This window comes from Alligator mississippiensis, chromosome 1 (assembly GCF_030867095.1).
Source record: "Alligator mississippiensis isolate rAllMis1 chromosome 1, rAllMis1, whole genome shotgun sequence".
NCBI classification, from domain to species: domain Eukaryota; kingdom Metazoa; phylum Chordata; order Crocodylia; family Alligatoridae; genus Alligator; species Alligator mississippiensis.
The window spans coordinates 295,030,551-295,054,965 of NC_081824.1; the positions used below are offsets into that span (position 1 = coordinate 295,030,551).

General features: G+C 44.3%; 2 protein-coding genes across 9 annotated transcripts in view; one reads left to right on the plus strand and one right to left on the minus strand.

Annotated features, from left to right (window-relative positions):
- Positions 1-7,206: 7,206 nt before the first annotated feature.
- On the minus strand, positions 7,207-12,662 carry PIGP (phosphatidylinositol glycan anchor biosynthesis class P). Of its 3 annotated transcripts, XM_019476121.2 has the most exons (5): positions 12,433-12,523; positions 11,061-11,162; positions 9,894-9,966; positions 9,240-9,358; positions 7,207-8,108 (listed from the first exon to the last, which is right to left on the minus strand). In XM_019476121.2, the coding sequence occupies exons 2-5, from the start codon at positions 11,107-11,109 to the stop codon at positions 7,990-7,992; spliced, it is 360 nt and encodes a 119-aa protein (XP_019331666.1). In that variant the 5' UTR covers positions 11,110-11,162; positions 12,433-12,523; the 3' UTR covers positions 7,207-7,989. The 3 variants fall into 3 exon arrangements, with proteins under 3 accessions (XP_019331666.1, XP_006278761.1, XP_014454666.1); XM_006278699.4 differs by lacking the exon at positions 11,061-11,162 and having other exon boundaries at positions 12,433-12,662; XM_014599180.3 differs by lacking the exons at positions 11,061-11,162; positions 12,433-12,523 and adding an exon at positions 12,201-12,426.
- A 248-nt stretch (positions 12,663-12,910) lies between these two features.
- The window catches only part of TTC3 (tetratricopeptide repeat domain 3), a 101,664-nt gene continuing 90,159 nt past the window's right edge, over positions 12,911-24,415 (plus strand). For 2 of the 6 annotated variants that reach the window (XM_019476117.2, XM_019476114.2), the window contains exons 1-6: positions 12,911-13,054; positions 17,479-17,567; positions 21,194-21,245; positions 22,275-22,373; positions 22,820-22,973; positions 23,446-23,533. In XM_019476117.2, the coding sequence (XP_019331662.2) occupies positions 17,490-17,567; positions 21,194-21,245; positions 22,275-22,373; positions 22,820-22,973; positions 23,446-23,533 (471 nt within the window). In that variant the 5' untranslated portion in view covers positions 12,911-13,054; positions 17,479-17,489. The remainder of the gene's footprint in view (positions 13,055-17,478; positions 17,568-21,193; positions 21,246-22,274; positions 22,374-22,819; positions 22,974-23,445; positions 23,534-24,415) is intronic. The other 4 variants (XM_019476112.2, XM_019476113.2, XM_019476116.2 and 1 more) reach the window with 4 other exon arrangements.

Genomic DNA, 24,415 nt, shown 5'->3' on the forward strand with positions numbered 1-24,415 from the left:
CAAATGGAAAAACAGTATAGAATTTCTTTTATTTCACCTCACCTTTAGCTTTCAGGTTTAGTTTGTTAATTCATCTGGGTTCTGACCTGGGCATTTTGGATGACCTTTGAATCATCCATCATTTGTAGGAAGAAGGTCACAAAGTATCCCTATGTCTGCAATGAGTTAATCAATAGGTTAGTACCTTGAAGACAAGACTTAATAATTTTGTTTTTAAATTCTATTTAAGATCCATTACATTTTAGCTCCAATTCAGTGATTCACATAATTTCAATAGTAATTGAACAATTGATTGTATTTTTTTCTACCGAGTATCACATTACAATTTATCTAAGGGGAAAGATGAATGACAATCCTTTAATAAATTTCTCTAAATTGTTCACTGAACAAAAGTAATTGTAGAAGTTTGGAGTATTTTGCTGGTGGCAGTAGAACATTAGAAAGGCAAGTTGGTCAGCGCCTTTTCCATTTTTATGAATCATCTAACATTTTAGTTATGAAGAATCAGACATAAAGTTGGTTCAGAAAGTGTTTTTGAAAATCTGTTTCTTTGTTTTGTATGGACTAAGGCCTTTTAAGTTTGCACAGCTGGAACAGATATCTCCAGAGGGAGTGTGTCCATGCCAAGATACTAAGTGTTGTTAAGGCTATTCTTGCTTAACTTTCCAATCTGAATTCAATTAAAAACTAAGAACAGTAACGTTTGTTTTCTTGTAGTTTAGACCTGATATTCTGAAATACGGAAAGAGAGATTTGCTGGAACTAGCAACAGACAGGGAGAAAGTATTTCTTTAATCTTCACTCTGGCAACATTAATTCTAAATTTTTAACCATTAAATACTGCAAGGCTGTCCGAATGGTTAACTAGTAACCAGTGAAATTACATATTAGACATACAGAGTAAATGCTCTGATACATAAAATGGCATTGCACCAAACTATCATTGCATACTTTGGCAACTTTCATTAAGTACACTGCCAGAACAAGACTAAGCAAATCCAGTTTTTTGCTTATTATACAGCACAACTAATAAAAAAACAGAAGGGAAAGTGTGGAGGTTTATTCTGGTTACTGTTGGCCAAAATCATAACATTACAAAAAAAAAACTAGACTCTGCCTTTGGTCAGAGTAGTTAAATGATCTAAGTGTCGGTAAAAAATGCACATTGTTCAACAAAGGCCAGATAGTGATATATTTAGAGAGGAATTATTTGTCATGACAGCGGGCCAAAAATATCCTTTACCCCAGAGAACTCAGTTTTGTTAGTTTTCACTTCATTTGTCTTAACTAGTCAGGAAAATAATCAAGTCCACAGTGTATATTGTGGGCATCAGCCTGATTTCCTGATGCAGGCAAAATTTCAGTTCACCAGTTTTGCCCAAGTAAGGAGGAAACAGACTCATCAGTTTTCCGATTCGTGTCAATGCATTCTGTGATGTAGTTGCTGGTATTGTCAGTGCCTGACCTACCAAACTAAGTCTAGAGCTGAGACACTCACTTTTTAAGGTTCTAAAACTGCCTGTTTAAATAACTAACTAAATGAAATGTGGAAGTTTCCTTCAAAGTTACTTTTAATAACTGTTTTGTCCTTCGCAGGGGCAGAGGAGGAGGGAGGCTAAGAAAGCAAAAAGCTCAATGTGATGTTTACTGCTCAGTAGCCTAATAACATGGCACAGTAGTGTATTAGCATGGTTTTTGATCAGCACACTACTGCGCTGTGTTATTAGGCTACTGCGCAGTAAGTGTCTCTTGTAGATGCTGAATGTTGGAAACAGCATAGCACTTACATGAAGGAGAGCTCATTCTGCCTTGCCCTCTTAAAAGCAAATTAAGAAACCCCACTGCAGAAACCCCACTGAGAGATGGGAAGCTTACCTGACAAGCTTTCTCATCCTGTTCCATCCTTTCTAGTTGGTCTCTGTCTCTTTCCTCAGCCCCACACGGGCCCACTACCCTCTCTCATATACTCTCAGCTGCCCCTTTAATTCAGCCACATGCTTTTCATAAGTCTGAAGCTGGACTTTCAAGTCTGAAATCCTTCTCTCATATATATCATGGCATGCAAGTGTTTCCTGTGTAACAACAGCAGCACACTCTGACAACTCCTCTATATGCTGCTTTGCAACATGCAGAATGCAGTTTCCAAATCTTTCCCACCTTGTCTCCAATGCTCTTTTGTGTCTGCCTCTAATCTAATCTCCTTTTTAGTCACCTCTAAAGCTTCCTTAAGCTCTATGATTTCCAGTTGGTGGGTTTTTGGTTGTAGCCATTGGTCTGACGTAGGCAGACAAGGTTCTTTGAGTAGATGTGATATCTTTTATTAAACCAACTGAGTAGTTGGAAAAAGTTATTGGCAAGCTTTCAGGCGCACTCAGCCTTTTTCAGGCATAGGGAGTCTCTGCTGTTCCGAGACTCCAAGAAATGAGAGAAGCTAAAAAGTGTGGCAGGAAGTCAGTGAGAATGTAAAGAGGCAGAAATACGTAGAATTTTGCAGGACAGTATGCCAAGCTGTTTTCACATGTCTTTTGATAGAGTTTCAAAACAATACATAATATATATCAACATATGTAAAAAGTGTAGATGCTATAAAAAAGATACTGTATTTAGTAGAATCCAAGATGAGGCTTCTCCCCCCCCCCAATTCAACCTGGGGGAAAAAAATCCCTTCACCTTGGATTTGAGTACAAATTGGGGGAGGGAAAGAGGCCAGACAGGCAACTGTGGTGGCTCTGACTCCATGCCCCTTCACTGCCCTCAGGTTTTAAGCTGAAGCTGCTGCCTTCCATATCCACCTGCCTTCCCTCTGCTTCTGCTTCTCCTCTGTCAAAGCTGCAGCCTCACTCTAGCTGAGGGCATGAAACACATGGTTGCTCTGGCTCTCACCCAGCTGCGCAACGTATATGGCAGTGGTGGCAGCTTCAGCTCCAATCTGAGGCTGGGCTTGTGCCAGGGCTGGTGCTAGAGCAGGGGCAGGCAATTATTTTGGGCAGAAGGCTGCTTACTGAGTTTTGGCAAGCCATCAAGGCCCGCATGACAGGCAGCCCAGGGCAGATTAATAGTAATTTTCTGGTTTTTAGGGGCCTCACGGGCCGGATAGAATGTCTTGGCGGGCTGCATCAGGCCCGCGGGCCGCATTTTGCCCACTCTTGTGCTAGAGCTACCACCATCAAAACTGTTGCTGCCTAGCCAGGCAGGACTGGAAGCACCATGTGCTCTGTAAGCCCCTGGCCAAAGTCGGGGCCAAAGAATCAGAGCTTCAATGGACGGTAAGAAGGGACTAGGGGACAAGCAGCAAGGGGAGGAGGCAGTAGGCACATCTGGGGATAGGCACTTCAGGGGGTGGGGAAATCAAGCAGGAGAGGGGGAAGTGATAGGGGTGCAGGTGCCATGGAGTACAGGTACTGTGGGGAAGGAAGGTAAAAGATGGCAAAGTACAGAGGTGGGGATACAGGCACCACAGGGAGGGGCAAGCAGTGGAGGGGCAGGTGGCAGGGGGTGTAGGCACTGGAGAAAGAGCAGGTAGCATGGGGGAGCAGGTGGCAGTGGGAACTTTGACTCCCCCACTGCCTGCCCCCCTGCTGCTACTTGTCTTGCTGCAGCAGTGGGGGTAGGGAAGTGGAAGGAAGGGAGAGGTAAAAAAGTAAGCTGATTTTCCAATAATTAGATTCTATACATGGAAAATTATAACCAACGTATACATTTGCCAACTATATAATCTAATTATCAGGGAGAGGAGTCGTATTAAATTTGAACTCACCTCAGATTCAGGTAAAGATGGTATATAAAAAAGCAGAGGTTATGGGCATAAATTCATTAAAGGCTAGTCCCTTTGTCTACTTCAGCAAGAAAGATGCAAAGTTAGTTCTGTGGGCTGAATACTACTAATCTTGTTGGTGACAAGACACCACAAATAAGACCAGGCTAAAAGGTGAAAATGAGGTCATATTTAGGATTTAGCTTCAATAAAGCCAATCTCTTGAGGGACTGGGTATCTGATTACATCATTTATTCCAGATCTTTGAATAAGACTTCTGACTAGTATGTTTTGTATGGAAAGGAGTTAAAAACCATCAGCATACTTCAGTCTGATCAGGTTTTGTTTTGGAAGCATGTGTCCACTGAGCTAACAGCAGCATACAGCCTTCTAAATGTATTAACAACTAAAAAGGATGTTGTATCTTTAGGGATAAGGAACTGTTTAAAACAAACTGATTAAATCTAAAGCTCCACAGTGCCCTATCAACCTATATTAGCTGCACTCCAGTAACAATATATAATACAAAAGAAAAAACACAGTGCTAAGATCATAAAATATAGTAATCATGAAAACAACCTTCAAAATGTCAGTAATTATTCTCATTTTGAAATAAAGGTCAGCACAGTACCCTTGTAGCACTGCCACTCAGTAGGAGTTGGAAAGTAAAGATTGAGTTTCATGTCTGCAAGTTAACTTAAATAACAAATGGCCCCAGTTTGTCTGTTCGTTTAGGCTCTTGTTAGTTTTCCCATAATTGTGAGATCAGTAGTCAAATAGAACAGAAGATTCATCACTGATAGAATCTTTGTCCAAGATTTACAGTCCTTTAATTTGTGTGCTTTGAGGTCTTGGGGGCATTTTTCAGTAGCTTTTCTTTATCCTGTAGGGATTTGTGTATCTTTAACCAAGGACTATGTTAATCCTTACATTAAATGATAATAGAAAGGTAGCCTTCACTAGTTGTCAAATTAGAATTAAAAACTAAATTGCTTCCTAAAAGCAGAGAAAGATCAGAGAAACGTAAAAAAAATAATACTGGAAACTGCATGAGATGAGAGATAGCTCTGGAATGAATTAAAAACTAATTCTTTCTAGAAAAATTAATGCTTGATTATTATTTTGGTGCATCTCAAAAATGACAATTCACAAAAAAAGTAAATACATGCATACCCAGGACAGCATATAATCTTTAACTGACAAACTATATGAGAATGTTATAAACAAGGATCCGGGTTTTCCATTTCGCATGGAAAAATGGAGGAAAATGTGGATTTCCCCCATTACCTGAGGAAAATGTGGATTTCTCATTTTAAATGGAGAAACCTGTGAATTATGCAGTTTTGCAAAGAGCGCTCTGCAGGCTGGCAGAGCTCCAGCCTGTAAGGGGCTGGGGGGGGGAGTGGGAGGAGGATGGTCAGGCGGGGGGGAGCCATGTGCATGCTACAATGTATGGCAGCGGGGCCCCAGTGGGCAGCAGGATTCAGGGAACAGGTGGCACTGCTGGCAGGCAGGGGGGACCCATGCCCCCCAGATCTGTGTGCAGGGTGGGCACAGGCTGCCCACTGTGGGCTTGAGGTCCTGCTCTGTTGCCCTCCTCCAGGACCTCCGCAACCCAGCAGGTGCAACTCAGCACTGCAGGACACAGTGGAGTCACACAGGGAAACTGCTTGTTGCTGTGAGCTCTGCGCTGCCCTGGCAAGGTGTCCCTTGCCTGTGTGGTAGCAGTGTATGGCAGGGCACGGTGTGTGCCTGCCACTTTAAGGGCCTGGAGCTGGCAGCCACCAGGTGCCTGATGAGGGCAGCCATTTTGAGACAGGGGCTGTCTATATAAACAGGGCAGTTCGGCTGCTGGACACTAGGCAACAACATTGTCTGGCTGGAGAACTGCTGAGATCATCTGGAGGTGAGGGAGGAGCTGTAGGGGATGGTCAGGAGGCTCCTGGTCCTGGGCATGACCTAAAACTGCACCCTGCCAGGAGTGGGTGGCCTGGTGGGGCTCTCAGTGGCGCAGGAGCCCCCAGGAAATGCCAGGCCAGTTACCACCCCAGTGAAAGGTGGGTCAGGGTGCCTTAACCCCTAGCCCCCACCACCGTGTGGGTAATCCAGTTTGTGTGAAGGGCCTGGAGGGCAGACCCCAGGAGAAAGAGAAGGGCTAGGGTCTCAACCTGATCAAGAGAGTACCCTCAACTGGCCCATGCTGGGGCCAGGACCAGGATGGTCAAAAGGGCCAGGGGCCCACTGCAAGGGATGCCCAAGAGCTGGGGTCCTGACTGGCCTGGAGGTAGGCCAGGGCTGGTAGCCAGAGGTCCTGGGGGGACCACACCTGAGAGGGGAAAACAGTTTCAGGGAGCTAGGTAGCCTGAATGAAGGTGGGGTAGGCTGCCTGAATGGAGGGATCGTGGAGGGGTCCTGTTAGGAGGATTCTGGGGGCCCAGTGTGGGGTCTGGTGATAATGAGAACACCTAGATGCCATCTGTGAGGCTTGGGCTGCGGTGTAGGGGAGGAAAGGAGCTGCAGAGAATGCCCCCTGGCATTGAGGCAGCAACATGGGCAGCCTCCTGCTTAATTGATGTTAATTGATTAATTAATAGATGTCAAGGCATGGTGGGCGAGAAGGTAGGTGGTTGGCCCAAGAACAGGTGGGTGGGCCACGGAGATTGGCCCCATTACACAGTGAGAGGCACAACCCCTTGCCGCCACCCCTGCTGCTGTCATGCAGGCAGGGGATGCCTTGCCAAGGCAGTGCAGAGCTCACAGCAACAAGCAGCTTCCCCACATGGCTCCTCTGTGCCCTGAAGCTCTGGGTTACACCTGCTGGGCTGTGGAGGCCCTGGGAGAGGGCAGCAGGGTGGGAACTTGAGCCCGCAGCGGGCAGTCTGTGCCCACACCTGCCCTACACACAGATCTGGGGGGCACGGATCCCCCCTGCCTCCCCAGGAGTGCAAGCGGCAGTGGGGAGCTGGCCCCACCCCCAGCCTGAGTCTACAGTAGGCAGGCAGGCAGCTAGGGGTGGAGCCATGCTCTGCTCTGCTGCAGCAGCTGCTACATCCTTCTGGGGGCAGGAGGCTGTAGACCAAGGTCCCTGGCCCTGTAGCCCTGGCAGCTGGGGGCCACCTCTGGCAGGCTTGGGGGGCAGAGGGCTCTGGTGGGGGGGCAAGGGGCACAAGCAGGGCTGGGGGTGACTAGGGAGGGGGGAGTGAGAGGCATGAACCCAGAGGGCTAAGGGGGAGTGAGGGGCACCAGCAGGGCTGGGGGAGAGTGAGGGGCCTTTCATTTTAATCACACATCTTGGGAGTTTTCACTTAAGAATTTGCAATTTTTTATCGGGGGGGGGGGGGGAACCAGGGTCCGTGGCTATAAACAAGGGAGAAAGGTGGGGGAACCTATAGAGGAGGAAGTAGTAAACCTCTGTCCCAAATCAAAAGTGCCATTCAAACCAGTGCAACCACTTGGTTCCAGACATCAAGGTTTTATTCCAAAATATTTTCTTTCTTACAGGTTTTAATCAGCAAATACATACTTGACATGGAAAATTGCTAGGGCTTTAGCATTAGTACTATGAGATGAGCTATTATGAAGCCAAAAGGCATGAACAAGGACATGTATGCCTGCACTGTATGAGGGTCAGTCAGAAAATAATGCTGCCTAACTTTGTCCATGGACATGGAGGGTGTTCTTATTGACTTTGTTCCTAAGTGCTCTACAGAAAACTGAGATTAGGGGTTTCTGTATTGGGACCAGCTCTTTGCATACAAGGTTTCAGTTTCTTTAGGATCTTAAAGTGCTGTTTCTGTGTGATTAATATTCACCTATGTACCAGCTTGTGTGCCAAAGAGACAATCTCATTGTTTGAATACACTGTGCAGCCCCATCCTCTGTACAGACTGAAAAATTAAAGTCGGATTATAAGGGTGACGGCAATGATGAAGGCTCTGTGATAGTGGCTGCACAACAACAGCAGGACTTTCACAATGTCGGGGTACATACCCATGCTCACAAACAGTAAGAGGTCACTGATGAAGAGACTATACTGAAAAAATTGCTGCATGCAGTGATTTATGTACACACTTCCTGTACAAGTTTAATATTTGTTTAAATGTTGTTTGGATGAGAAAAGAAATATGCTAGTTTCTGAAAGAATCTCTCTCCTAATACAGACCAGTTACAAATGTTTTAAAAAATTAATTGTGGTTATAACTTATTTAAAAAAAAAAAAATACATCTTGGCTTAATTAGTTACTTCCATCTCCAAGGAAAAACATTCTGTTTACTTCGCTGATGGGAATATCCCTCAGTGCAGGAATTGCTTCTTCTTGATATTTCTTCTGTTGCTGATTTTTTGCATAGTTATCTGCAGGAAAATTAAAAAGATACTTCCCTATTAACACAGATGCTATGTAATCTTTTACTTTGTGTGTTTTACATGCTGTAAGTGTTACTAGAAATTCTAACCCTTTATCAAAAAAGCATGCTGAGCTAATACTTCTGTACATCCAAATCATAATGCAGGACTTCACAACACTTAATAAATGAAGTAAGAATCTGAATTATTTGTAATTTATGTCCTTCTAGTTCAATAAAATGAACATTTTTCTGGGCAACAATATTTTGGCTAAAGGAGGAATTAACTTTCTGGTTGTCATAGATTTCATAGACATTAGGGCTGGAAGGGACCTTGGAAGATCATTGAGTCCAGCCCCCTGCCCAAGGGCAAGAAGTCAGCTGGGGTCATAGGATCCCAGCAAGATAATAGACTTCATAAGTTTATAGACTTGATTCAAGACTTGGAGTTAAAATGGGCCAGCAGTACCAATCCATAGGCAGAATTTATTTTCTTTAGGTCTCTGCAAGCGATCAAGCTACTATTCTAGTCATCATCTTTAATGTAAAGCCTAAACCTCTCTATTTCCACTGCACTGTACTCTGAGCTCAAGTCACATCAGTAAAATATTCCTTAAATAATACTCTTCCAGGTCTGTATTGGGAGCCAATGAATGGGAGCCAAATATTACTGGGACACCTTAGATTGTAATTCCATGCTAAAGCAAATAATTGTGGTCTTGCCCAAAAACAGGTTCTGTTAACAAACAGAAGTACTGGCATCCTGAGAGAGAATGGGAAAGTCTAAAGGCAGGCCTATATTTTTCAAGTGACCAAACCGGACAGTTGAACAGTACAGTACACAGAAAAGAGAACAGCAAATGCTTGAGCAAGACATCCGTTTTCAAGATAACAAACTTAGAGAAGAACAAAAAGAAGTTACACAGTACTTCACTTGCTACATATTTTATATATAGATATATAGTTTAATCATTACATATTTTATAAGAAGCATTTTTAAAAGCAAATTTTATGCACCAAAAATTATACTTCAGGGAAATTAAAGACTGAATTTCTTTATTTTAGGTGTACCAACAAACATGCTTACAGTTTGGGGGTTTGTTTTTTTTTAATGTTTTGGTAAGAGACAGGAAATTATTACCTGTAATGGTATGTGTTGAGTTGAGTGGAGCAGTGCTCATCATGTTAATACCAAAAAGTAGAATGTAAGCAAGTCCTATAGTAACGAGGAGGTATACCGGTAAAGCAACAGCCCAATACCTGCAGAATAAGATGCATTTCAAAGCTATAAATCAGAAAAAAAAAAAGTTGGATAAAAAAAAACCCCAAAAACTTTCGGGGGGGGCGGGGAAAAAAAAAAAAATCAATCAAGCAAAAGTGTAACAAGAAGAGCTTTCAGAACTTAAGTGAGAACTTTAAGTATACCAAAAGGATCACATGCGCTCATTTACTTACTACCCACTGGTGGCCAATTACAACTGCAATAATCATGATTTAAACTGCAAGATTACTTCAATAAAACACAGTGAAATAGCTATGTATTCACTTTAGCTCAGTGATAATTTTTCAGGGCAAATTATTATTTGTGGAGGGTAGTTTTTGCAAAAATACTCCAGTTGTCTGTCAGAGGAACAATAGTAAGTCTTCTTTTTCAAACTGGATGAAATGCAAGACCTATTATGCTACATAAATAGCACTGGTACATTTCTAGTTTTGTTATTTGAAAAAAAAAGGTTCAAAGACTATCAAGTATTTTTACAAGGATAGTTTTATAAACTAAATGATTTGAACCTACTTTTGAGGCCAGTATGTTAGTCCCAATGAGAATAACCAGGATTCAGGAACATATGCCCACACAAGGTATAGCACTGTACAGAAGAAGTGAAGTTAGTATTTTGATCACAATGGTAAAATAAACATTATTTCAGAATTAAAAAACCCCCCAGTTCTAAGCACTTACAGTAGTGTCATTAGAAATCATTCAAATAATGAATGACAACTTGCTCTACAGCAGTAGTTCCCATAAGGCCTTACTAGACCATAAATGCCATATTGGGTTAGTCCAATGACTCGTATCTTGCCTCTGATGGATAAAGGAGTGGATGCTTTAGAGGGATAAATCTAAAGGCTGGAACAGGTATGTCTAAAGCAGAGGTGGGCAAAATGGTGGATCTAGCCGGTGGCTGGATTCTATTTTCCAGCATGCTGTGGCCCATTTCCGTGGAGATCCCAGCAGCTGTGGGCCTATGACAGTGTGTGACCAGGGTTTCCATGGAGACTGGCCCCAGTAGTGCTGGCAGGGTGTGTGGCAGGATGGGAGCTGCTCTAGGGCCAGGATCCTGTGGCGGCAACAGTATGGTCTAGAGGTGGGCAGAGTTGTGATCCACTTGATGTTCAACGTTTTGACCAGCCTGGTCTGGCGTGATAGACATCCTATCCCTGGCATCTACCATCATTGGTTTAGAGATGCCAGAGGATACACCTCCAATTGCTCTAATAACAGTTAACAGTTTCATCACCCACAAATTTGACTACTCCTTTTGAGCTTCGCTAGCCTCTAACCAGCATGTCCAAAATATCAGGGAGAAGGACAACCCCACAAACAGCATCATGCACACAACTCTTTGTAGAAGGCAGGGCAGCGCCTCAGAAACTAACCTGGGCTTTCAAGGGCAACAGTTTATTTTGGCAGATGCTATGAAGTAGCCTAGCAGTTCTCAACCTTTTTTAGACTTGAGGCACCCTCCCCTGCATCCATTTAGACTCAAGGCACCCCTTGGAAAATGTCAACGCTGAGCTTTTACTCCTTTCTTAATTACAGAAAGACAACTGAGCAAGTCTTCTCCTGCAGAGAGCTCAGAAAGCCCACAACAGGGGCAGAATGATTTTAAATGCATTGGATTACTGTCTGAAGTCACTGGGTTTATCTTGGTAATCATGTGCATGCACCTAAGAGTGCTACCTTTGCATGACACTCCAGCAGCATTCCTAAAGGGGTCACAGTAGCCCATGGTTGAGAACTACTTGAGTAACATCTCATAGGTCTCCAAATTAGTCTTTAAAGCTAAAAAAAGAGACAAGGGTTGATTCATAGAATCATAGAAAATTAGGGCTGGAAGGGACCACAGATCATCTAGTTCAACCCCCCTGCTCACAGCAGGACCACCCTCAAATAGATCATCCCAGCCAAAGCTTCGTCTAGCCGGGTCTTATAAACCTCCAAGGATGGAGCTTCCACCGCCTCTCTGGGTAACCTGTTCCAAAGTTTTACTGCCCTCCTACTGAGAGAGTTTTTCCTAATATCTAACCTAAACTTCCCTTGCTGAACCTTGAGACTGGTGCTCCTTGTTCTGTCATCTGTCACCACTGAGAACAGTCAAGCTCTATCCTCTTTCAAACCTCTTTTCAGGTAGCTGAAGGCTGCTATCAAGTTTCCCTCAGTCTTCTCTTCTCCAGACTAAATAAGCCTAATTCCCTCAGCTTCTCCTCACAAGTCCTGTGCTCCAACCTCTGACCCATTTTTGTTGCCCTCTGCTGGACTCTCTCCAACTTGTCCATCTACTTTCTGCAGCAGGGGCCCAAAACTGGATGCAGGACTTCAGATGTGGCTTCCCCAATCTTGACCCAGCTTTGCCTGATCTATCCAACAGCAAACCCCAGCAGCAGAGGAACAAGGTCCTGGTCATGCATAAAGTGTAGAGGCAGGTCCAAGGCACCACTCTTCACCGGGGCACCTGAGGCTGGCTTAAGGCAGGCAGTCTGGCAGGGCAAGGGGCGATTTCAGCAACAGAGACCCTCCTCCCTCTGAGCGGGAGGACCATGGAGGGAGAGGTGGCTGAAACAGGGGCCACAGACTAGACCCAGCTGGGCTTGCACCTGGGCCCGCCTGGCCAAGCAAAGCTTGGGGTTGTCCTGGACAGCATTGCCAGGTCCTAAATAGTAAATTATCATATTTGCTGAAAAACTATTGTACAGTGACAAATATGCAAATAAGCCTTCTTCTTTACTTCATATTGCTCACTGTAAGTCGCCAATAAGTCAAAAGTTGAAGCATTTCTTTATTGTAAGGCGAGCGCTGACAGTGAACCCAAACATCACTTACAATTCCCCGACAGTGACATGGGTTTTGCATCTGCTGCATCCATCCGCTACCTCAAAAACGATCGGACATTTTGAATACGCTTATTACCATTACTGAGTGCTCATCGTACAAGGGTTCCAATTATCGGAGAAACCGAATAATTATCGTGCACCCGGCAACGCCGGCCCTGCGGGGCCAGCTCCGGCCGCGTCTGCCCGGCCGGGCCCCGCCCTCGCCTCCCCGCGGCACCTACTGAAGCCGAACTGAGCGGCGAGAAAGAGCACGAAGCCGTAGAGCGCGCGCTCGGGCAGCGGCGACGGCGAGTTCTCTACCATGGCGGCCCGGTCCCGCCTCCGCGCGGGGGACTGACGTCACCACCTCGGGTCGAAGCCAGCTGACGAAGGAGAAAGGGTGGGGAGGCCGCTGCGCAGGCGCCGTCCCGCGTCCAATCGGCTGGTAACATCGGCTACGTCACCCCAGCCCGTTATGCCCTGCCTATAAGCGTCCTGCCGCTGCCTCTGTTCACCGCCTTACAGAAGTGTCGTCACCACCCGCGCATGCGCGAGAGAACCGAACCCTCCCCCGCCTTTTTTTTCCCCCCTCCTCTCGCGCGAACAACCGCGGTTGGCCCTTTGCGTAGGCGAGTGAAACCTAACACAATTCCACCCCGCCCCCCTTAGCCCGGGGGCGCTGCGAAGATCGATGCTTTACGTTCCTGACGTCAGAAGTCGGGCAGCCAATAGGGTGGCGGGAAGGGGTCCGTGCGCCTGGGGCGGAGTTGTTGTGCTGCGCCGCGGGAGCCCCACCCGTCCCTTACGGCGGCGCGGGCGGGAAGCGGCGGTGCAGCGGCTGCTGGGAGTCTCAGCCTTGAGCCGGTGAGTAGGGGTCCCGCGGGCGGCGGTTTGTCATTTCCTGTCTCTCTTCCCCCCCCCTCACGTTGTGTTGGCTTCGCGCAGGGCTGGGGCCCGGGCCGAGGCTGAGGTGGGATCTGGCTACAGCCCCCACGCCCCGTGGCTGTGGGGGAGCCCATTTGCCACGTGGAGGAAGGCAGGCAGGGGCTGCTCGGGTCAGGCGGAGGCTCCGAGGTCCTGTGGTCTCGGGTGCTTCCGCAAGCCTTGGCGTGAAAGATGGTTGGAAGCTACTTCTAGTCACTAGGCCTCTACAAACCCGGTTTGGGGAGCCGGGCTGATGTTTTTAGGGTGCGATGGGTGGCTTCGCCTGTGTGGCCGGTCTGGATTGCACAATTCCCCCGGGATTTGCGTGAGGGGGTGTACCGTGCTGGTTAAAGGGCAGTTGGTGGTGGGGGTGATTGCAGGCTACAGCTGTTTGTGGTTAGCAGAGGCAGCTGCTGAAGGGGCAGGGCATCCTTCCCCCTCTCCCCCTCCCCCCCATACGATTCAGCATCTTGCAAAACGGTGAGGGCCAAAGTTTCTTTGTGTAGATGTGATTATCTTTTATTAGATCGACTAAATACCCTGCAAAACTGTTCTTTGCAAGCTGTCGGGCACAAGCAGCCTTCTTCAGGCATGGGGAGAGTCTGTTGGTGTTTGTGTGCTGTCCTGGGTAGAAGAGAAGCCAGTGTGCAGATAGCAGGTCTGTGCAAATGCAAATGCCTGGCAGGGAGGATCAGAGAGAATGGGAGACAATAGGTGTGAATGACAATGGGAGACAGGAGGGTGGTTGGGGGAGGGGGAATGTTGACCTGGTGATAATTGTAGCTGGTAAAATGGTGTTTACCTGATGAAGGGTTTAAACCTAAAAGCTTGCTAAGAAAAGTTTTTCCAACTATTTAAGTTGATCTAATAAAAGACATCAGATTGAGCCAAAGATCGAGCCTTGTCTAGCTGGTTAAATGCAGTTTTTCCAGCTATCTAGTTGGTCAAATAAAAGAGATCACATCTACCCAAAGAACCTTGTCTGCCTGTGTTCTTAGACCAATACGGCTACAGCCAACAACCTTAGTGCCAGGATGGGTTTAAGTGAGAAATACCTTCTCCCTTGCTGTTTTTATTTTAATGCCTCTTGCTAGATTTTGATGAGCAAAGTAGATTATGCTGCTTTTTGAGAAGCTGTCTTGAGCCACTCTGGCTTTTTGCATTGGTTATGGGTTCCTGAAAAGGATTCTGTAACCCAGATCAGCTTTTTGTTAAACAGGAAGTGTTATAGCCTGCTGATCCAGGCCAAACTGAGAAAAATGTAGGCAGAGAGGGAGGCCAGCCACTCGGGGGAGGGGGGAAGTGAGCACAGAGGAGGGGCCTGAGGGGGAGAAAATGTTCACATCTTTTCTGAACCAGAACAGCATGTTGTTCAAGTAGCTTTGTCTGCTGTTGGTTTGCAAGCCCCTCACATGAATGAGTTTGGAATTTTTTGAATTGTTGTGGCTTTATCATCTTTATCACCTCATGCTCTCTTGTGAGTAGGTAGCAGAGTTGATTTCACCTTCTCTCAGGGTGATTTTACTGCCAGTGTTAGCAACAGAACTCCTTGGCTGTATCTCATGGGTTTCTGTTTTTCTTGAGCTGAGAACTTGGTGTTTATGAAGAAACAGCTGTTGACCTCTTTTTAAATTCTCATTCAAAAATTGCTATGGAACATCCAGGAAAAAAAAAAGCCAGTAGGGTGACCAGCTGTTCCTGTGTCATGGCCTGTAAACCATGGAGTTTAACTTATCCTTCCTGTGATGACCTTTTTACTCTTATCAGTGGACACAGGAAACATCTTTTTCTGCCTCAGAGAAAAGTACATCTCTAACAAGTGCTCTGTCTGCTGCTTGAGAGACACGAGGTTTGTGATGCACACTCCTTGGAGTAGTTCGTGAAGGTCATATTTAGTCTGGTACAGGAAGCAGTGTCCACAGTTCTTGCTTGGAGGATATCTTTAAAAAGTGCTCTGGCAAGCAGGCATTATACCTGATCTTAGAAAGGAGAAAATTAAACAAAAAAAACCCTCAATACTTTTGGCTCTGATACTAGGGTCTGCAGTTCTGACTAGAGTAACATTGGTACAGGCAATATTGATGCTGACCCCGGGAAAGGAATCCTGTGCTGTTGGCCTTAGGTGCTAGGTGATATACCTGTACCAAGTCTGAGGTGCATCTTGGAGCATATGACATGTTCATCCATAAGGTGAACTCAAGCCAAGAAAAATCTTTTAAGTGTCGCAATGTTAAGCGATGAGAGCAAGGGTACTGGTAATGCAGAGAAGGGGCAAGAGCAACCCAGAAGCTGTCACACCAGTGCCAACACCAGTTCTGAAATCTACACTGAGACTGAGACACCTTTAAAGAGGCACTTCTTTCCATATGATTGGCACTCGAATGAGCTAGAACCTCATTCAGTGGTATACCATACTTTTTGCTATCTCTAGGCCACTACTTTTCCCACACGCGGAACTGGAAGCGCGCTCTCGTGCGCGCGCGCGCTCTATAAAGGGAACTATCCCAAAGAAGCATTGTTCAAACAATGGATATCAAACAACAAGGATGCACTTTTTGTAGAAAACAATGATTAAATTGAGGCTTCCTGTCCTGTGATTTCAGCCATGATTTAAATTGATACGATTTAAATCAAATCCACTGTGGTGTTGTGTAAACAGTTATGGTACTTATAGTTTAAGGGATAGTTATGCAGGGATGGGTAGAGGGGGTCTCCTGGGTATATACAACCCCAGATAAATTTATCTAATGCTTTTACAGGTTGGTTTTTTATTCCTAATGTTTACTTGCATCCTGTTGTCAGTCATTGAGGGCATCTTTACATGCGCTGGGGTGGGGGGGCACTTTAATTAAGTGACTCCTGAGAGCCGCTCTCATTAAAACACCCACATCATGTTATATATTCAGCATGGCTCCTGCCACCATTTTGAAGTATGGGAACTCTGAATACATGTGACAACCTAATAGACACACTCCAGCAGACTCAATTAATCCAGCTCCATTAATTGAGCCTTAATTAGCACACACTGACTAGCTCCAGCTCTAATTAGCATGCTCCAGCAGACTCCATACTAAATGCAAGTGAACTTATTCAGGGCACCTACACAGGTGTCTGACCCATGTTCCGACACATGCTAATTAGCCTGTGTCAGAGTAGGTGGGCTCCTGTAGGTGCCCTGAATGAGTATACTTGTATTTAGTTTTCATTAGGTTCAGGAACAGCCTGTATTTCTCATTAAGTATTTTACTAACTGGAATTTTTGTTGCATTGCGTGTAGGGTTATAAAAGGTACTGACAGACACAGACCGTTTAAAATGTGGTTTGAACTGCAAGCATCTGGACATACAAGCCAGTTTAGAACAGCTTAACCTTCCTAAAATGTTTCAAAAGTATATTGAGATAAGCAGGTATTATTTTGAACTGTTGCTCTGTGAACTAGTTCAGTGTTATGTGGACAGCTTTCCACGATATTTTGTTAAATTTTTCCTCTGGGGATCTTGCACTCATCCTTTCCCTGCAATCCCTCAGCCCAGTATTTTTCCCGAAGGTCGTCTTGTCGCTGGCAATGGACCTCACTCCACAGTATTGCAGACTGATTTGGGATGGGGGGTGGATGGGTGAGCAGGTAGAAATTTTATGTCAAACCACAGAATAACTTGTAGCATAGATTCTTCATGATTAAAGCTGTTCTCTTTCAATGTGTGAAAATCCCTTTACTCACTCTATTTCTTTTCCGGATTAAAATTTCTAGGAAATGCTAGAGGCAAGGATTTCTTAGGATGATATCTTTTATTAGACCAGCTATGTAGTTGGGATAAATTTAGACAAGCTTTTGAGTGCAAGACATTCTCTCCCAGGTCTGATCACAGGGAGCCAGGCCTTATGATCAGACCTGAGAGAGAATGTCTTAAATTCAAAAGCTTGTCTAACTTTACCCAACTACATAGTTGGTCCAATAAAAGATATCACCCTAAGAAATCTTTGCCTCTTGTATAATTTCTGAACTACCATGGCTACAACATCATTCTTACACTATTAGATAATGCCAGGCATTTCACTGTTACTAGCTATAATCATAGCATGTTTACACCCTAATCACAGACCAAAATTCTGTAAGATTGTTACTGTGGACTGGTACTTATTGTCTGATACTTTTTTAACTTTCATACAAAATGTTCAGATACTTTGGTTACTTTGCTATTAATTGGAACATCCCCCCCTGGTTTTTATGGCTTTCAAATGATAGGTATGGTGTGGGAACACGTTATGAAACGTGCTATAACTTAATCTTGCAGCCATTCTAAACCCTGTCAAAGGGGCATAACAGGTGATTTTTTTTCATATATTTTGGCTTTGCTTTCTAGGATCATGAACCATGGAAAAATCTCTACCTGACTCAGAGTTTGCTGGCATTGCTTTTTATGGTGGCTGCATTAAACCTTGTTGTCAGTTGGTAAGTAGCTGTATGAATAGGTAAAGTGCAGGCTGAGTATCTGATGGCAATTCTTACTTTGTTCTGGTCTACAAACAAGGGTGTAAGTTTTTTTTTTTTAACTGAAATATTTAATCTTGTGTAATTCATGGTGTGGGCACAACTCAACTGGTATCAGAATACCACAGTTTATTCCTTTTTCCATATTGGAATAAACTAGATCGGGGGTATCAGAAATAGTCCATGGTGCCATATCAACTGACCTCAGTACTGCTTGTCTCTAGTATGGGCTGCATGCACAGGGCTGATCTGGGGTGCACACTGTATGTGATGTCTATACCAGACCACTTGTCCGCACTGAATCCAGAGCTGGTAGCATGTAGTGCTTATCCACAACTGACCTGTGCAGGCTGTGTGTGGTTCATGGGGCTAGAGCCAGTGTCCTTACTGCAGAGGCAGAACACACACCCAATCCAGGGTGCACACTGCATGAGGCACCAGCCAGGGATCGAACATGGGCTGGTCTGTGGGCCTGGTTTAACCTGTAGACTGGCTCCATACTCCTGGGCTAGAGGAATAGAAGCATCTTTGTACCAAGGGTTTGGACTTCATCTCTATTGATACAGTTAAAGCAGTAAAACTTTCTTTTATGTAGGCAGTCATTGTTTGAATAAAGAATATTTCAATAGTGTGTGTAGGTGCAACTAACTTACACATCTTTTATTAAAGCATCCTACATGTCCTTCCCAGCATTCCTTTGTAACAAGGAGTGTTGAAAAGATTTTTCTGTCCGTGCTAATTGGACTTAAGTTTTCAGCTCTGCTTTAGCAAGGTGCTGTTGTATCTGGTGTGTCAAGCTGATATCAGATGTGGTTGTTTCTGTAATATAGGCAAATCCATGTTATATAATGCCTCAGACCTAGCTAATCAGTCTCTTAGAGTGGACTGGTTCGGACATCATTATACTTTTCCTCAGCGAACACACAGTAAGATTATATACAATAATATGATAGGCTACTTCAATTTTGTAGGCTTCCAAAGAGAGTTTTGAGAGCAAGAATAAGGCCTAGTCTATGCACATTTGACTTAATGAAGGTGCCACTTTTATACTGATGCAGCTTTGTGTGTGAACATTCATTTTGCCTTAAATTTGGCTAAATTAATATAAGCCAAATAATATGCATGTCCACACAGGAATTTGCTGCAGTTTCTAAACTGCTTTTAAGTTATGGGGATCTCACTTCAGCATGTATGTAAATCCAAAGTGTAGTAAGATTTCCATCCATTTAGCATCCAGTCCCCTTTAGTATACTGACACATGAAAGCATAGATAGCTGTAAAAGTATTCAGCTTTAAGGACCTGCTGTTGCTTATACATTACATAGTTGGCTTCCTGACTCTCCTTTCTTTCCTGCCCCCCATAAGAAAATCTCTCTCTCTCTTTGAAATAATGGTAAAACTATGTAAAAGTCCTAAGTTTTATTAAAACTCTGGATATGCTTTGGAGGACACCTGATTTGTGTGATATAACAAAAATTTCTTGTTACTTCTTGGTCTAAAACTGTTTTTCATTGCTGGTGTATTGTGAAACTTTTAAATCCATTACTATGATATTGAGAGAGTACAGTGCTACATGGGAAATAAAAGTAAATAAATAGACACTCCTAAACTTTTCCTGCTTGGTTAAAAGTGTATATAGTACTGTTCAGTCCTATATTATTTTCTGTAACAATAAATTCATAAATTTTGTTTTTGGTTTTGTTTTTTTTCTTCTCTGCATCTTCTCGTAGCTTTTCCAGTAGTTGGGTCTAAGTGCATTCAATTAATAAAGAAAACTTACAGTACTTTATTTCTGAATATAGTGTTCAATGTTTATTAGCTATTTACTAAGTTTAATGGCTGAAAATATTTTTTTTTTGAAGTAGCATGTCTTAAACACATTTGTTCACATACCAGGTGATAATTTTATATAACTAAACCAGGGGTGGACAATTATTAAGTGTCCCTCCAGCTGAAATGAGTTTTGGTGAGCTGTTGGGGGCTGCACACAAAACTTTTGGAAGACTTCATTTTAACAAATTATAGATTTTTAAAAAAATCATATAGTTAGAATCAGACGTCTGCTATAACATTTTAATTTTATTTAAAAAAAAATTTTGTCCTGATTTTATGTTGGGTTTTTTTTAGTAGTGTATAGAGAGGTGATTGCATAATAGCTCAAAATAAAGTCTTGCTCTTGTATATTGTGTGTTTGGCGGGGGGGGGAATGCCTGTGGACTAGGTCCTGGGAGCTGGTGGGGTGGGGAGAGGAAGTGGGGGTCACAGGGTGCATGCAACAGAACTGGCCTGGGTGTTCCAGGTGCGGTCCAGCTTCCCCCCCCCCCCCCCCATTACACCCAGCCCACAGCTGCCCCACTGTGGTGCTTCTCATGGAGCTAAGCCCCATTCGCTCCTGCCTGGAGTAGCACACACTGTGCTCCTGCCTGCACCCGCCCCATGCCTGCCAGACAGCACTGCCCCAGCCAGTGTGTGCACCTTCCTGGCGGGGCTGCTGCCTTAGCCACCCAGGTACTGCTTTCTTGTCCTTGCCTCCAGTGGCTGCTCCTCCTGCCCCTGCTATGCCACCTTGGGCAGCTGATAACAAGTGGAAGCCATGGGGAGATGTGCTGAGCACCGCACACCCAGCCAGCTGGAGCAGGGCTCCAGCTCCCTGCCACCTTCCACCAACTCTGCCTACCTGGCACGATCAGGTGGGAGGCTGAGGTGGCTGAATGGATGGTAGGCGGCCTGGAGCCGGAGCCCATTCACTGGGGCTGGAGCTGCCTAGCTGCAATTTCCGCCCCACTGCCTGGTTGTGTAAGTGGTGCCCTGACCCAGAGCTGCTGTTCGTATCCTGTGCTACTTGTGAGCCAGAGTGGCACAGCAGAGGCAGGAGGAAGAGCCAAGCAGGGCAAGAGTTGGCAGGGTTTGGCCCCATGTGGAGTGCTGTGGCGGTACTGCGGGCTGAGTACAGTCTATTGACAGGCGGCTGCTTGTGGGCTGGATCCGGTCTGTGGGATATATTTTGCCCAATCCTAGGCTAAACTGTATAATACAGACTGTTTGACTGTTCACAATAATTATAAAAGAGATTAGACCCACAAGGGCTTTCTGTTTGGGTGATGCAGCATATGATAATAAAAGAGTTTTTTTAGTCTGATTATCTGTTTTTGAGGCATGAAAGGATTCAGAACTGTGGAGGCCTGTAGGCAACTCAGGACTACTGTTGTTTTTTGTGGGAGGCACATTCATCCACCTTTGATTGAGGCCTAGAAAAGGTATCTTAAAAGTTGAGGATATAAAATTGAATAAAAGGCCTTTATTCATAGTGCAACTATAGGCAGGACATTTGGGGATGTGTCCAGAGTTCTTTCATCTTGCTTCCTTTCATTTTGATAACTTGATAGCAAAGTTGTCTGCCACTTTCCTGGATGTTCTGGAATGGCCACAACTAAAAGAAGGCGGGGTGACACTTACCCATTTTAATTATAAACTGGTGTCAATTTAATAGTCTGCTGCTTAAAGGAATTGTATTGCTGGTGGCTTATACAATATGATTGCATGATGTAAAACAACAAAAACTAAAATAAGCATTGCTTTACTTTCAGGCTCGTGATAAATTTAGAAAGCGTTCTTCAAATAAACTTAAACTTAAAACAGGTAGGTAAATAGAAGTTTTGTTTGTTTGTTTTTTAAACCTTACTTGGGAATTTGGTTTTACTCTTTTTTCTTCTTCCAAGGATGAAAGTTCATTTCTGTAAGGGACTGGATTGTAGGCAATCTGGCCTAGTGGCTGGCCACTGAGGGGAGGCAGGAGCCAGGGGCAGAGTTTAAAACCCATGCTGGTTCAGGGTTATGGAGGCTGAGATCAAGTTACCAGATCCACAGAGCAAAGTCCTAATCACAGGCAGGATCAGGGTCTGGGAACTGGATGCTAAGTTACCAGATGCATGGGAAAATCCACAAGCTGGAATCCAAAAAAAAGAGTCAAGCAGAGTAGGGAACCGGGAAAGCCAGAGAGCACAGAGGCTTATCAAAGCAGACCTTAACTTGGGCATGGGCAGTTATTTGGGCTGGAGGGCCACTTAAGTAGTTTTGGTGAGCTGTTCTGGGCTGGATCAGAACCCCCAGTTTACAGGGCTGTGTGGTGAGCAGATCATGGGTCTGCCTTGGGCCCTGGCCCCAAGTTGTCACTGCCTCACAATCCTGCCCCCACCTGCCGACCTGTTCTGCTCTCGGATGCCATTCCCTGCCCACCCACAGCTCCATCGCATCTGCTTGGCCAAGCACATCCTGCCCTCAGGGCTCCTGGGCCAGTCCCCATGGAGACCCTATCTGGTGCCCCTGGCAGTAGGCAGATGATGGATAGGGCCAGGGTGCCTAGGAGCAGGACCAGGGTCAAGTCAGGCAGTGGTGGTGAAATTGACAGTAGCAGCTGGAAGGAGCTGCCCCCAGCACTGCCAGGAAGCTAGTATTTATGACCTGATCCAGATTCAGCTATAGTATAAAGAGCTTTAGAAGTCAGATGCTGTTTGTGCAGCAGGCAAAGAAGTCTACTTTAATTATGGGGCTTTTTGTATATTCTAATCAGCTGAACTGTTCTGTAATGATATAGCTAATGAATGCAATTTGTGTGTTACTCATTGTCAGCAGCCGTCAGTTATTTTTGGTCAATATTGCTTAATCCAGATAGAATCGGCCTTCTTTTTTTCGGTGAAGCTGGATCTGGTTGGAGAAGGAAGCAGTGCATTCTTGAATTTCATCCTGGGGTGTTTGCTGAAATATTAGGTGATGTACAGGCCAGTAGTCCGTGGATTGAATCTATTTTTGTCCTCTTAACAGACAAGTCGACAAAAAGTCATTAGGACTGTTGCTAGGGGTGATGGTCACAATTCATGGGGGAGATTTTTTTTTTTAAGTAGTTATCATCGCCCCATTTTGTTTTCCCCAAAGAAAAACAACCCCTAAATCCTTAACATTTGCAGTTTCTAATAATCCCAGCTGAAATGGCCTATTTTTCCAGCTATTTTGGGTGGAATTTTATTTGGGTTGTTATAGAACAAGAACTCCAGCTGTATTTGCATTTTTCATGTCTCCTTGTTTCCAGGTAGCTTGTTAGACATATATAATATAGAAACATTTAATTTATTTCTTTAATTAAACTTTGATTAATCAAGTTGTCTGAATTTTGTAATCTAGTTTTTATATCTTTTTTTTTTTTTTCTTGTATTAAGGTGTTGATCCCTGTACTGTGTGGTGCAGTAAGCCAGTAGAGGTACTGAGAGAATATTGCGATGTAGTTAAAAAATACATCTTTTGGCCGCTTCTGTTCAGAATTGATCATATGTTAAGTGATTGGTTTGTGGCAGATAATCACTTAGAGTACAGGTAAGCAAGGATGTTTTCATGCTCATTAATCTCTCAGTTGTATTTGTTTCATTTTTTATTTAACTGCTTGCTTTTGTTAATGTGTAGGGAAAGTATAGTTTGGATATAGGAGTATTAAAGATGCCTGTATTAATGCCCCAGGCTGTCCACGAGCAATACGAGATATAAATGAAGAAGCTTTATTTCTAAACACCAGGGACAAATTTATCAGAAAAAAACTGTCTGAAGACTGTCTCTAAAATCTGTATTTTGATGCTTAAATCAGCAGTCTGATTTTTGGAAACTGCTGAACACACAGCAGTTTCTGTTAATTTACCCATGTTTAAGAGCTTGTCCTAAGGTTTTAACCACTGTCTTGTTTTAAATATAATGCAAGTACTGTATTAGAAGCTAAAGCCATGGAATAGGGGCTGGTGTCATATGTGGTGTCATGTTTATGACCTTTCTAATGCAAAAAATGTTTTCATTTAAGTGGTTCCCATCTGTGTGAACTAACTTTGAAAAGACTCTGGCACATCGAGGTTCTGGAAGACATTGTTGATTTAGCTAAGAAAGTTGTGGTAAGTAGTGTGTGTTAACTTGTATGTACTTCTGCATGTGATAAACTGCTTAATTAGTACCTTGCTGTAACACAAATTTTCAGTATACATTAGATGAGCAGAAGAGAATTGTTTTTGTCAGGTTGAATAGATAGTACAGCCTGGCAGACTGTCAACCTATGATAGTTTTATGTAAGGGAAGTACAGCAGTTTCCTGATATATGCAAGAAAACTGGCTCCAGGGACTGAATTAGAGCAGGGATGATGGTTCTCATTACAAAACTTTTTTGCACACCACATGGCCTGAACAAGATAAACACTTTGCTTTTGAAAGGCGGGATGGAAAAATAAAAGCTCTTTTCTTGATAATACTGGTGTGCGTGGTATTTCCCCAGGGAAAAAACAGGGAGCTACTGGTGGGGCAGGGTGCAGAACATTGTGGCCCCTCTGTTAACCCCCTAGCTGGAGGCTGCCAGAGGTGCTGTTGTCTGAGCCAAGCTTCCTGAGTTGAGCTTGGTGGGCAGATAGCAGCACTTGTCAAGTCAGCTGAGGGCCAGCCCAACTGGAGCCTCTGCTCTAGCACCCAAAGCTTGGCTCTGCTTTAGAAATGCAGTGGAGCTGAGTCCTGGGTGCTGAGGCAGAGGCTTTTACTGAATTAGTAGCAGTCTCTGCAGCACAAGCCCCTGCCATAGGAAGGGGAAAGCATTGCTGCACATGGACAGCGCATTGTGAAGAGAAGCTCTCTATCCCCAAATTAGGGCAAAGGGGACTTGTTTTGCCAAATGGGGCCCTAAAATGAAGATTGAGTATGTCTGTCTCTTCTCAAGGCAATTACTGTATTGGAAAACTAAACAAGTTGAACTAGCATTTAGATCAGGCAGTGGAAATGCAAAAACATACTTG

Excerpts from the sequence above, each read along its gene's own strand:
- PIGP (XM_006278699.4), bottom strand. The coding sequence starts at position 12,514 with ATGGTAGAGAACTCGCCGTCGCCGCTGCCCGAGCGCGCGCTCTACGGC. Across the intron at positions 9,359-9,893 it reads CTAACATACTGGCCTCAAAA|GTATTGGGCTGTTGCTTTAC; the intron begins GTAGGTTCAAAT and ends CTTATTCTGCAG. Across the intron at positions 8,109-9,239 it reads CTCAACACATACCATTACAG|ATAACTATGCAAAAAATCAG; the intron begins GTAATAATTTCC and ends ATTTTCCTGCAG.